This window comes from Oncorhynchus gorbuscha, linkage group LG18 (assembly GCF_021184085.1).
Source record: "Oncorhynchus gorbuscha isolate QuinsamMale2020 ecotype Even-year linkage group LG18, OgorEven_v1.0, whole genome shotgun sequence".
NCBI classification, from domain to species: Eukaryota; Metazoa; Chordata; class Actinopteri; order Salmoniformes; family Salmonidae; genus Oncorhynchus; species Oncorhynchus gorbuscha.
In genome coordinates, this window is record NC_060190.1 from 17,094,927 (window position 1) to 17,109,047 (window position 14,121).

A 14,121-nucleotide genomic window follows, 5' to 3' on the forward strand; every position below is an offset into this window, starting at 1 on the left:
GCGACTGGGAGGGAGGGAGGGAGGGAGAGCGACTGGGAGGGAGGGAGAGAGAGCGACTGGGAGGGAGGGAGGGAGAGAGAGCGACTGGGGGAGGGAGGGAGAGAGAGCGGCGACTGGGAGGGAGGGAGGGAGGGAGAGAGAGCGACTGGGAGGGAGGGAGAGCGGGGGGAGAGCGACTGGGAGGGAGGGAGAGCGACTGGGAGGGAGGGAGAGCGACTGGGAGGGAGGGAGAGCGACTGGGAGGAGGGAGAGCGACTGGGAGGGAGGGAGGGAGAGCGACTGGGAGAGAGGAGAGAGAGCGACTGGGAGAGAGGGAGAGAGCGACTGGGAGGGAGGGAGAGAGAGCGACTGGGAGGGAGGGAGAGAGGCGACTGGGAGGGAGGGAGGGAGAGAGAGCGACTGGGAGGGAGGGAGGGAGGCGACTGGGAGGGAGGGAGGGAGAGAGCAACTGGGAGGGAGGGAGGGAGAGAGCGACTGGGAGGAGGGAGGGAGAGAGCGACTGGGAGGGAGGGAGGGAGAGAGCAACTGGGAGGGAGGGAGGAGAGAGCAACTGGGAGGGAGGGAGGGAGAGAGCGACTGGGAGGGGAGGGAGGGAGGGAGGGAGAGAGAGAGAGCGACTGGGAGGGAGGGAGTGACTGGGAGGGAGGGAGGGAGAGAGAGCGACTGGGAGGGAGGGAGGGGGGAGAGAGAGCGACTGGGAGGGAGGGAGGGAGGGAGGGAGAGAGAGCGAGAGGGAGGGAGGGAGAGAGAGCGACTGGGAGGGAGGGAGCGACTGGGAGGGAGGGAGCGACTGGGAGGAGAGGGCGAGCGACTGGGAGGGAGGGCGGCGACTGGGAGGGAGAGGGCGAGCGACTGGGAGGAGAGGGCGGCGACTGGGAGGGAGAGGGCGAGCGACTGGGAGGGAGAGGGCGAGCGACTGGGAGGGAGAGGGCGAGCGACTGGGAGGGAGGGAGAGAGGGCGACTGGGAGGGAGGGAGAGAGGGCGACTGGGAGAGAGAGGGCGACTGGGAGAGAGAGGGCGACTGGGAGAGAGAGGGCGAGCGACTGGGAGGGAGAGGGCGAGCGACTGGGAGGAGAGGGCGAGCGACTGGGAGGGAGAGGCGAGCGACTGGGAGGGAGAGGGCGGCGACTGGGAGGGAGAGGGCGAGCGACTGGGAGGAGGGAGGCGAGCGACTGGGAGGGAGAGGGCGAGCGACTGGGAGGGAGGGGGCGACTGGGAGGGAGAGGGCGAGCGACTGGGAGGGAGAGGGCGAGCGACTGGGAGGGAGAGGGCGAGCGACTGGGAGGGAGAGGGCGAGCGACTGGGAGGGAGAGGGCGAGCGACTGGGAGGGAGAGGGCGAGCGACTGGGAGGGAGAGGGCGAGCGAGCGACTGGGAGGGAGAGGGCGGGCGAGCGACTGGCGACTGGGAGGGAGAGGGCGGGCGAGCGACTGGGAGGGAGAGGGCGAGCGAGCGACTGGGAGGGAGAGGGCGTGCGGCGACTGGGAGAGAGGGCGACGGGACTGGGAGGGAGAGGGCGAGCGAGCGACTGGGAGGGAGAGGGCGAGGCGACTGGGAGGGAGAGGGCGAGCGAGCGACTGGGAGGAGAGGGCGAGCGAGCGACTGGGAGGGAGAGCGAGCGACTGGGAGGGAGGGCGAGCGAGCGACTGGGAGGGAGCGAGCGAGCGACTGGGAGGAGAGAGAGCGAGCGACTGGGAGGAGAGGGCGAGCGAGCGACTGGGAGGAGAGGGCGAGCGAGCGACTGGGAGGGGGGGAGAGAGAGGGCGAGCGAGCGACTGGGAGGGAGGGAGAGAGAGGCGAGCGAGCGACTGGGAGGGAGAGGGCGAGCGAGCGACTGGGAGGGAGAGGGAGAGCGAGCGACTGGGAGGAGAGGGAGAGAGAGCGACTGGGAGGAGAGGAGAGAGAGCGACTGGGAGAGGGAGAGAGAGCGACTGGGAGGGAGAGGGAGAGAGAGCGACTGGGAGGGAGAGAGAGCGACTGGGAGGGAGAGAGAGCGACTGGGAGGGAGGGCGAGTGACTGGGAGGGGGAGGGAGAGAGGGCGGCGACTGGGAGGGAGAGCGACTGGGAGGGGAGGGAGGGAGAGCGACTGGGAGGGGAGGGAGAGAGAGCGACTGGGAGGGAGGGAGGAGAGCGACTGGGAGGGAGGGGAGAGAGCGACTGGGAGGGAGAGAGAGCGACTGGGAGGGAGGGCGAGTGACTGGGAGGGAGGGAGAGAGAGGGCGAGCGACTGGGAGGGAGAGCGACTGGGAGGGAGAGGGAGGGAGAGCGACTGGGAGGGAGAGGGAGAGAGAGCGACTGGGAGGGAGAGGGAGAGAGAGCGACTGGGAGGGAGAGGGAGAGAGAGCAACTGGGAGGGAGAGAGAGCGACTGGGAGGGAGGAGAGCGACTGGGAGGGGGAGGGAGAGCGACTGGGAGGGAGGGAGAGCGACTGGGAGGGAGGGAGAGCGACTGGGAGGGAGGGAGAGCGACTGGGAGGGAGGGAGAGCGACTGGGAGGGAGGGAGAGAGAGAGAGCGACTGGGAGGGAGGGGAGAGAGAGAGCGACTGGGAGGGAGGGGAGAGAGAGAGCGACTGGGAGGGAGGGAGGGAGAGAGAGCGACTGGGAGGGAGGGGAGAGAGAGAGCGACTGGGGGAGGGAGAGAGAGAGAGCGACTGGGAGGGAGGGGAGAGAGAGAGCGACTGGGAGGGGAGGGAGAGAGAGCGAGCGACTGGGAGGGAGGGAGGGAGGGAGAGCGACTGGGAGGGAGGGAGGGAGAGCGACTGGGAGGGAGGGAGGGAGGGAGAGCGACTGGGAGGGAGGGAGAGAGAGCGACTGGGAGGGAGGGAGGGAGGGAGAGAGCGAGCGACTGGGAGGGAGGGGGAGGGAGGAGAGCGACTGGGAGGGAGGGAGAGCGGGAGAGAGAGCGACTGGGAGGGACTGGGGAGGGAGAGAGCGACTGGGAGGGAGGGAGAGCGACTGGGAGGGAGGGAGAGGACTGGGAGGGAGGGAGGAGAGCGACTGGGAGGGAGGGAGAGCGACTGGGAGGGAGGGAGGGAGAGCGACTGGGAGAGAGGGAGAGGCGACTGGGAGGGAGGGAGAGAGAGCGACTGGGAGGGAGGGAGGAGAGAGAGCGACTGGGAGGGGGGGAGAGAGCGACTGGGAGGGAGGGAGAGAGAGCGACTGGGAGGGAGGGAGGGAGAGAGCAACTGGGAGGGAGGGAGGGAGAGAGCGACTGGGAGGGAGGGAGGGAGAGAGCAACTGGGAGGGAGGGAGGGAGAGAGCAACTGGGAGGGAGGGAGGGAGAGAGAGCGACTGGGAGGGAGGGAGGGAGGGAGGGAGGGAGGGAGGGAGGAGGGAGGGAGGGAGGGAGGGAGGGAGGGAGGGAGCGACTGGGAGGGAGGGAGGACTGGGAGGGAGGGAGGGAGAGAGAGCGACTGGGAGGGAGGGAGGGAGGGGGAGAGGAGCGACTGGGAGGGAGGGAGGGAGGGAGGGAGAGAGAGCGAGACTGGGAGGGAGGGAGGGAGCGACTGGGAGGGAGGGAGCGACTGGGAGGGAGGGAGCGACTGGGAGGGAGGGAGCGACTGGGAGGGGGAGGGAGGGAGCGACTGGGAGGGAGGGAGCGACTGGGAGGGAGGGAGAGAAAAGCTGCTTTAGTGCTATCTTTGGATTGTCCTCTGGCTCCTTGTTTTGGCTTCAACAACTTCACTCCCTATTTTTAGGTTTTGTGCAATTAGTGGTTGCGATGACAGATGTTTTCAGATCAGAGCAATTCGTTTCTGTGTTCAATCCTCTGTGTTGACAGAGGAAGAAGTCGTGAGAGGAGAGAGCGAGAAACTGCCCAAGTACATTTTTGCACTTTGTCAGCCTGACCTCCCATTTTTGCCTCGCTCCCCAAAGCCTTTAGCGATAGCAGCTAACATTAGCCAAGACGGAGACCCTTCAACTGCTCTGCCATGCACTGAGTAGCAGTTGCCCTACAGATCTAGCTTATCTTGCCCATAACCAAACCCCAACCATTAGAGGCAAGTTGACGAGGGTGTAACTCAATATACTTTACAGGTGCAAGAAAATGCTTTATTCTCTTGTAAGATTCAGTTTGATAAATTAACTGATAACAAAATCCATTCTAACACCAAATAATTATAAACAACAGGGCTAGAGCCAGCTCAAAAGCCTTCATAGCCAGTAGCTCTCCAGGAGCACGGTTGGCCATCCCTGGTATACACTAACTTATGAGTAAATCGTGTGACGAATCAGCTATTCTCCTGAAAGCCCTACAGCCTTTCTATTCAACAGTGTGACGATGTTTGAATGAACACCATCAATCCAGGCATGCAGTCAGGCTACTAATACTGACTAGTCAAATACATTCACTTCAAAACCTAGCAACAGATGTACAACTTATGGCTGAATGTCCAGTACTCACCGTGATACACGCCACTTAACACGAATCCAGTGACACTGTGGTGGGCCGACATCACTTCAACCTGCTGTAATGTTGTTTCTGAGATCAGGCTGAGGTTGTGTTCTGTAGTGTTTAGTAGTTATCTTGTGTCCATAGTTTCTATGTGCACGGGGTTATATTAAGAGGCGGTAGTAGTGGTGGAAGCCTTGAGTAGCTATGAGTGATCCAGAACTGTCACGTAGCATTAGGCCTGCTGAGAGACATCCACCGCAGCTCAGATGGACACAACAGCACGCACACTCGCGCACACAGTACGTTACATTGGGTGATCTGGCCATAGGCCTCTATGGAGTGTGGGAAATGAAAGAAAACAACATGAGAAAGTGTAGCGACGGGTCATCAGAGTGTGTGTCCCGATCACATTCATTATGATGCCAAACCAGAAGAGACTGACTGGGACACACACGTGCAATCATTCATGTACACAGATACAGACTGCATTCACACAAACACACTGTCAGTCTCACAGACAGACAGACGGAGACCGACACACACACACACTTAACTCAAATTAGTATTCTCACAGAAAACCCTACACACACTTCGCCACGCAGTGCTGTGCATGGAGTTGAAGGGCACCATTTGCCCTGTGTCATTGTGACAGGCGACAGGCAAGGACAGCGGTGTCACGTTGGTGCTCGCTGCAGTATGGCCTGAAACAAATCTAAATACCTATCTGTCAGCATTACCTCGTTATTCTCTCTCTCTCTCTCTCTCTCTCTCTCTCTCTCTCTCTCTCTCTCTCTCTCTCTCTCTCTCTCTCTCTCTCTCTCTCTCTCTCACTCTCTGTATGTCTCTCTATACATCTCTATATGTCTCTCTATGTCTCTATATATATATATTTATTTATTTATTTATTTATTTATTTATTTATTGCTGTCATGATCGGATGATGCTGTGAGGATATCACATTCATTGTTGAACTGCAATCCTTGGGGAACTTGCCAGAGCTCTGAGACGTGCGTGTGTTGAGGTAAGGTGATTATTTGTGTAATGCTAGTGAAGTGCTAGTTGCCATTATGTGGAGATGTTACCTTCTTAAAAGGTTGTTGGTTTGCGCCCAGGTCTGGAAGATGGACCAAATGCCACTTTATCTTAAAGATAACACCGCTGAATACCTAACATGAGGTAGAAACAAAGGATTTTAAGTGTTCACATAAAATATATCATGATACTCAACAGGTTTTGAATTTGAGTTTATTCCTGTTTTAATTGCAAACAGAATGGAAAGAAAAATAAAGAGTCGTAGCAACCTTTTTACAGTAACCTAGCATTGACATAATTCCCATCAATGGACCTTTACGTCATAGAGTACATAGGTAATTGAGTGAGTAAATAGCTAAGAGTTAGCTACTGAGTAAATAGCTAAGAGTTAGCTACTGAGTAAATAGCTAAGAGTTAGCTACTGAGTAAATAGCTAAGAGTTAGCTACTGAGTAAATAGCTAAGAGTTAGCTACTGAGTAAATAGCTAAGAGTTAGCTACTGAGTAAATAGCTAAGAGTTAGCTACTGAGTAAATAGCTAAGAGTTAGCTACTGAGTAAATAGCTAAGAGTTAGCTACTGAGTAAATAGCTAAGAGTTAGCTACTGAGTAAATAGCTAAGAGTTAGCTACTGAGTAAATAGCTAAGAGTTAGCTACTGAGTAAATAGCTAAGAGTTAGCTACTGAGTAAATAGCTAAGAGTTAGCTACTGAGTAAATAGCTAAGAGTTAGCTACTGAGTAAATAGCTAAGAGTTAGCTACTGAGTAAATAGCTAAGAGTTAGCTACTGAGTAAATAGCTAAGAGTTAGCTACTGAGTAAATGGCTAAGAGTTAGCTACTGAGTAAATGGCTAAGAGTTAGCTACTGAGTAAATGGCTAAGAGTTAGCTACCGAGTAAATGGCTAAGAGTTAGCTACCGAGTAAATGGCTAAGAGTTAGCTACCGAGTAAATGGCTAAGAGTTAGCTACCGAGTAAATGGCTAAGAGTTAGCTACCGAGTAAATGGCTAAGAGTTAGCTACCGAGTAAATGGCTAAGAGTTAGCTACCGAGTAAATGGCTAAGAGTTAGCTACCGAGTAAATGGCTAAGAGTTAGCTACCGAGTAAATGGCTAAGTGTTAGCTACCGAGTAAATGGCTAAGAGTTAGCTACCGAGTAAATGGCTAAGAGTTAGCTACCGAGTAAATGGCTAAGAGTTAGCTACCGAGTAAATGGCTAAGAGTTAGCTACCGAGTAAATGGCTAAGAGTTAGCTACCGAGTAAATGGCTAAGAGTTAGCTACCGAGTAAATGGCTAAGAGTTAGCTACCGAGTAAATGGCTAAGAGTTAGCTACCGAGTAAATAGCTAAGAGTTAGCTACCGAGTAAATAGCTAAGAGTTAGCTACCGAGTAAATAGCTAAGAGTTAGCTACCGAGTAAATAGCTAAGAGTTAGCTACCGAGTAAATAGCTAAGAGTTAGCTACCGAGTAAATAGCTAAGAGTTAGCTACCGAGTAAATAGCTAAGAGTTAGCTACTGAGTAAATGGCTAAGAGTTAGCTACTGAGTAAATGGCTAAGAGTTAGCTACTGAGTAAATAGCTAAGAGTTAGCTACTGAGTAAATAGCTAAGAGTTAGCTACTGAGTAAATAGCTAAGAGTTAGCTACTGAGTAAATAGCTAAGAGTTAGCTACTGAGTAAATGGCTAAGAGTTAGCTACTGAGTAAATGGCTAAGAGTTAGCTGGCTAAGAGTTAAATGGCTAAGAGTTAGCTACCGAGTAAATGGCTAAGAGTTAGCTACCGAGTAAATGGCTAAGAGTTAGCTACCGAGTAAATGGCTAAGAGTTAGCTACCGAGTAAATGGCTAAGAGTTAGCTACCGAGTAAATGGCTAAGAGTTAGCTACCGAGTAAATGGCTAAGAGTTAGCTACCGAGTAAATGGCTAAGAGTTAGCTACCGAGTAAATGGCTAAGAGTTAGCTACCGAGTAAATGGCTAAGAGTTAGCTACCGAGTAAATGGCTAAGAGTTAGCTACCGAGTAAATGGCTAAGAGTTAGCTACCGAGTAAATGGCTAAGAGTTAGCTACCGAGTAAATGGCTAAGAGTTAGCTACCGAGTAAATGGCTAAGAGTTAGCTACCGAGTAAATGGCTAAGAGTTAGCTACCGAGTAAATGGCTAAGAGTTAGCTAATTCACCAATTGAATTGGAATTGGACACACCCCACGGGAAAATATTTTGATATTTGAATAAAATGAGGTAAAATTAAATGCAATGCAGTTCAATTAAACTCAAATGGCTAATGTACTCTACACATCACTTTACACATTTACATTTACATTTTCATCAATTATAGATGGTTACCAGTTATATGTTACAGTAAATTAGGAATTAGCAAATCTATACAGTGCATTGTCCAAGAAATATATGCATTTCCTGTTGCAATGGTAAAGGTATAGATCTACGAGGAAAAGAATAAGCTAAAACTTTCAAAAGTGAACTGTCACTTTAACCTTTTTCCATAATGTTATTGTTTGTGCTTCACATTACCGGTTTGGGGGATTGTAGGCGTTGCTGATGTTGGCGATGACCTTCCCATGCACCAAAGTAGTTTGTGTTGAACGGTCCTTTTGATGCTTCCGGAACCATCCTCTGTCAGTGCAGCTGAGAATGCCACTCTTGGTCTTTCTGTGAAGACAACGATTACACTTTCTTAGGTACATTATGATGAGGTCTTAATGCATTACAAGATGCTTATAATGAATCAGTCATTGGGCCTGTCCGAATACCAATGCTAGTTTTATAGTATGTGAAACTTCAGAAATGTAGGATGATTTGAAATGCCATGGTGTCATATTCAGCATTTCATCTATTATGACTTGACAGCACACTTGAGGAAGAGAATAATCTTATCAGACCCACGTGTATTTGGCAATAGCCGATAATCAGAAGAGGGAACATGCTGTTCCAAAATGAACGAGTGGCGCAAACAGATGCGATTGTGCATTTAGATGGCGCCTTCTCAATATGGACGAGCCTAGTATGTTGTTGCTTACTGCATACATTTTTTACTGAACCGTATGTTCTAAATAGTATGTAGTATGGTTTGTACATTTAGTACCCAGTGCCACATAATAATAGATTTGTAAGACGTGATAAGGGCTCATACATCCTTTTGAACAAGTAATAATATGTTATAACTCTCTTTTCCTTGATTCATTTTCCTTAATTCATCAAGCTGGTTTCCTGTATTTCTCAGTCTGGTTCTCAGCTCCTCTTCCTGGACCCTACTGGTCTGGCCTCCATAGTTTTAATTTTGTCTTGGTTTGGGTCAGCTCAACTATCTGCTCGACCAGCATCTCTTTCAGCACAGTATGGAAGGCAGGTGGTGTGATATCTTTGTCTCGCTGTTGCTTATTGACAACCACTCCACCTTCATGTCCACTCTCTGACTGACACAGTGCCTCAGACAGGCAGTAGCACAACCATGTCAGCTGCAGAACTAGAATGGTCTTCATTCTCAATATGGACTATTGAGTCGTTTTGTCTCCTGTGTAATTTCTGATCCCTGGCCCAGGGGTTTGTAAGCATGTATCCATCTGAAACGTTACCTAAGATAGACCTGTTGTTGATGTACACTACTGGTCAAAAGGTTGGACACACCTACTCATTCAAGGGTTTTTCTTTATTTTTACCATGTTCCACATTGTAGAATAATATTGAAGACATCAAAACTATGAAATAACACATATGGAATCATATAGTAACCAAAAAAGTGTTAACAAATCAAAATATATTTTATATTTTAAGATTCTTCAAATAGCCACCCTTTGTCTTGATGACAGCTGTCCACACTCTTGGCTTTCTCTCAACCAGAAAACCCCTTGAATGATTACATTTACATTACATTTAAGTCATTTAGCAGACGCTCTTATCCAGAGCGACTTACATATTGGTGCATTCACCTTATGACATCCAGTGGAACAGCCACTTTACAATAGTGCATCTAAATCTTTTAAGGGGGTAGAGGGGGGGTGAGAAGGATTACTTTATCCTATCCTAGGTATTCCTTAAAGAGGTGGGGTTTCAGGTGTCTCCGGAAGGTGGTGATTGACTCCGCTGTCCTGGCATCGTGAGGGAGTTTGTTCCACCATTGGGGAGCCAGAGCAGCGAACAGTTTTGACTGGGCTGAGCGGGAACTGTACTTCCTCAGTGGTAGGGAGGCGAGCAGGCCAGAGGTGGATGAACGCAGTGCCCTTATTTGGGTGTAGGGCCTGATCAGAGCCTGGAGGTACTGAGGTGCCGTTCCCCTCACAGCTCCGTAGGCAAGCACCATGGTCTTGTAGCGGATGCGAGCTTCAACTGGAAGCCAGTGGAGAGAGCGGAGGAGCGGGGTGACGTGAGAGAACTTGGGAAGGTTGAACACCAGACGGGCTGCGGCGTTCTGGATGAGTTGTAGGGGTTTAATGGCACAGGCAGGGAGCCCAGCCAACAGCGAGTTGCAGTAATCCAGACGGGAGATGACAAGTGCCTGGATTAAGACCTGCGCCGCTTCCTGTGTGAGGCAGGGTCGTACTCTGCGGATGTTGTAGAGCATGAACCTACAGGAACGGGCCACCGCCTTGATGTTAGTTGAGAACGACAGGGTGTTGTCCAGGATCACGCCAAGGTTCTTAGCGCTCTGGGAGGAGGACACAATGGAGTTGTCAACCGTGATGGCGAGATCATGGAACGGGTAGTCCTTCCCCGGGAGGAAGAGCAGCTCCGTCTTGCCGAAGTTCAGCTTGAGGTGGTGATCCGTCATCCACACTGATATGTCTGCCAGACATGCAGAGATGCGATTCGCCACCTGGTCATCAGAAGGGGGAAAGGAGAAGATTAATTGTGTGTCGTCTGCATAGCAATGATAGGAGAGACCATGTGAGGTTATGACAGAGCCAAGTGACTTGGTGTATAGCGAGAATAGGAGAGGGCCTAGAACAGAGCCCTGGGGGACACCACTGGTGAGAGCGCGTGGTGAGGAGACAGATTCTCGCCACGCCACCTGGTAGGAGCGACCTGTCAGGTAGGACGCAATCCAAGCGTGGGCCGCGCCGGAGATGCCCAACTCGGAGAGGGTGGAGAGGAGGATCTGATGGTTCACAGTATCGAAGGCAGCCGATAGGTCTAGAAGGATGAGAGCAGAGGAGAGAGAGTTAGCTTTAGCGGTGCGGAGCGCCTCCGTGATACAGAGAAGAGCAGTCTCAGTTGAATGACTAGTCTTGAAACCTGACTGATTTGGATCAAGAAGGTCATTCTGAGAGAGATAGCGGGAGAGCTGACCAAGGACGGCACGTTCAAGAGTTTTGGAGAGAAAAGAAAGAAGGGATACTGGTCTGTAGTTGTTGACATCGGAGGGATCGAGTGTAGGTTTTTTCAGAAGGGGTGCAACTCTCGCTCTCTTGAAGACGGAAGGGACGTAGCCAGCGGTCAGGGATAAGTTGATGAGCGAGGTGAGGTAAGGGAGAAGGTCTCCGGAAATGGTCTGGAGAAGAGAGGAGGGGATAGGGTCGAGCGGGCAGGTTGTTGGGCGGCCAGCCGTCACAAGACGTGAGATTTCCTTCTGGAGAGAGAGGGGAGAAAGAGGTCAGAGCGCAGGGTAGGGCAGTGTGAGCAGAACCAGCGGTGTCGTTTGACTTAGCAAACGAGGATCGGATGTCGTCGACCTTCTTTTCAAAATGGTTGATGAAGTCATCTGCAGAGAGGGAGGAGGGGGGGAGGGGGAGGAGGATTCAGGAGGGAGGAGAAGGTGGCAAAGAGCTTCCTAGGGTTAGAGGCAGATGCTTGGAATTTAGAGTGGTAGAAAGTGGCTTTAGCAGCAGAGACAGAGGAGGAAAATGTAGAGAGGAGGGAGTGAAAGGATGCCAGGTCCGCAGGGAGGCGAGTTTTCCTCCATTTCCGCTCGGCTGCCCGGAGCCCTGTTCTGTGAGCTCACAATGAGTCGTCAAGCCACGGAGCGGGAGGGGAGGACCGAGCCGGCCTGGAAGATAGGGGACATAGAGAGTCAAAGGATGCAGAAAGGGAGGAGAGAAGGGTTGAGGAGGCAGAATCAGGAGATAGGTTGGAGAAGGTTTGAGCAGAGGGAAGAGATGATAGGATGGAAGAGGAGAGAGTAGCGGGGGAGAGAGAGCGAAGGTTGGGACGGCGCGATACCATCCGAGTAGGGGCAGTGTGGGAAGTGTTGGATGAGAGCGAGAGGGAAAAGGATACAAGGTAGTTGTCGGAGACTTGGAGGGGAGTTGCAATGAGGTTAGTGGAAAAACAGCATCTAGTAAAGATGAGGTCGAGCGTATTGCCTGCCTTGTGAGTAGGGGGGGAAGGTGAGAGGGTGAGGTCAAAAGAGGAGAGGAGTGGAAAGGAGGCAGAGAGGAATGAGTCAAAGGTAGACGTGGGGAGGTTGATTAGGCGTTATAGAACTTTTGACCGGTAGTGTAGCTCATGGAGAAAGGTTGATATACTCATGGAATCTATTTTGACCTGTTCAGTTTAGTTTGTGACTGAGTATGGCCTGCTAAGCCAAAAAGACAGGATGACAAACAGAAAACAATCCAATATTGTATTTACTGGTAGGGAAACAGGTTCAAGTCTTGCTTGTGTGCTCACGTATGTGTAAGAGAGGGATGACTGTTTGAGTTTTTTGCGATTGCCAGCCAGTGTAGGAGTATGTGCGTATGTGTGTGCATTGATTTTGTTTGTGTGTCCAGCTCTCTAAAGCCTGAAGGGAAGTTGCTTGCGTGCCATGACGGCACAGTGCAGAGCCAGAGGTGCCTTTCAGGGCTCTCAAGGGGCAGGCGGAGGTCAGGTTTTACACAGAAAATGTCACAGGGCAATGTGGAGAAGACCTGCTCTCACATATCACACCCTACCGTGTGATGGTGGGGGTAAAGGGTGTGTGTGTGTGTACGCCTGTGTGCGTGCGCGTGTGATAGAGAGCGGAAGAAAGAGGAGAGTGTTTGTGGGTGCTTGTAAGAATGTGTGACAGAGACTGGAGTTAAACACCAACTACATTAGCAGCGTCACTCCGATCAGCTCATTAAAGCTTCACATTACTCATTCATAATCACTGCGTATCATCATCTGTTATGCATATGTATACCTGCTCATAGGAGTTTAACCTACATGATATACTTACTGTCAAGGTGGGGTACTATTAAGGGGGTCAAGTGCTTACGTCAGGTGTATTAAGGCGTGACGACCATCTTTGTTTACGATGAACTGTGCAGTGCCTCTTCAAATAAGATCACACACAAATACACACTCTCCTTACACACATACAAAGACACACACACATACACGCAAAGACACCCTCTCCTTATACTGTGCGTAAAAAAACAAAGCGCTGACCTCTTTCCCCACCTCATCTCCATGACATAATGGCCTATCTTTTATTGATGATCTTCCTCTGGAAATCCCTCATGTTGATGTATTAATTGATGCACTCGTTTTGTTGGACACGTCCTCTGAAAATAAGTTCCCGTTTGCTACACTTTCCAACATGACACAGGAAGACACTCGTGTTTTCCTTCTGTTACTCAAGGCACCTCTTCATCTTCATTTCCGCCGGTAGCCTATTAGTTGTGCAGCTGCTTCTCCCTAGCACTGTTGGTGCTTCAGGTGTCTTGTTCTCTGCTTCCATCATCTGTTCAATGAAAGTCCCTTTATGTGCACATGCATGCATAATGTGTTCTTGCATGCGTGGGGCGTACTTACCCCAGCTGTTATTGCACAAGTAGAGATACGCCACCCACCACTTCACAAAATGATAACATTGTCTCCCTCCATTTATTTAGCATCAGTGAATTCTCCAATGGACGTCACAACAGTACTTTGCTTTGCATCAATGGATTTTCCCTCCACAACATAGCAGTACTTCGCTCCGGCAAGGCTGTCTCATGTCTTCATTAGAATGGATCCAATGATAAGCTAGGGGGATACAACAGCAGATGGTGAAACTGGTTGACAGGATGTGCCTGCTCTCTCAGTGATGAACCAGGTTCCCTCTAGAAGAGGATGCTAATTGCTAATAAGAGCTAGATTGACTGGTGGGGCGTGTGTGGAAGGCATGTGTCTCGGGCTATCTTGGGTACTGTCAGTTAGCAATAGACATATCGTGACGATATGAATGTGTTACAGTAGCTGATGCAGAGTGTGGTGTGAGACAAAACGTTTTTTGTTAAATGTGTGTGTGCCCGTCTCTTTGTCTGTAATGTGTATACACCTTCTGCGAACATGTACATTGTCTTATCTAATCCCATGTAACTCTGTTCATCCCTCTCTCGCTCTCTCTCTTCTGTCTCTCTTGCCCTCTCTCTCTCTCCCTCCCTCCCTCCCTCCCCAGATTATTGCATACCAGCCATATGGGCTATCAGTGGATTGGTGGGCATATGGAGTGCTGCTCTACGAAATGTTGGCAGGACAGGTGAGTGTGCGCCCCAGCTTTCTCTACTATAGGTCGACCAATTGTGGTTTTTCAACGTCGATACCGATTATTGGAGGACCAAAAAAAAGCCAAAACCGATTAATCGGCCTTTATTTATATATATATATATCAGTATTGTTGTGATTTTCATTATTACAAATATATATATAATATATATATATATATATATATATATATATTTGTAATAATGAAAATTACAACAATACTGAATGAACACTTATTTTAATTTAACTTCATT

At 50.8% G+C, this 14,121-nt stretch overlaps 1 protein-coding gene across 2 annotated transcripts in view; it reads left to right on the forward strand.

Moving 5' to 3' along the window:
• The window catches only part of LOC124004184 (protein kinase C alpha type), a 220,711-nt gene that overhangs the window by 178,328 nt on the left and 28,262 nt on the right, over positions 1-14,121 (forward strand). For both annotated transcript variants that reach the window (XM_046312951.1, XM_046312952.1), the window contains one exon: positions 13,782-13,862. In XM_046312951.1, the coding sequence (XP_046168907.1) occupies positions 13,782-13,862 (81 nt within the window). The remainder of the gene's footprint in view (positions 1-13,781; positions 13,863-14,121) is intronic.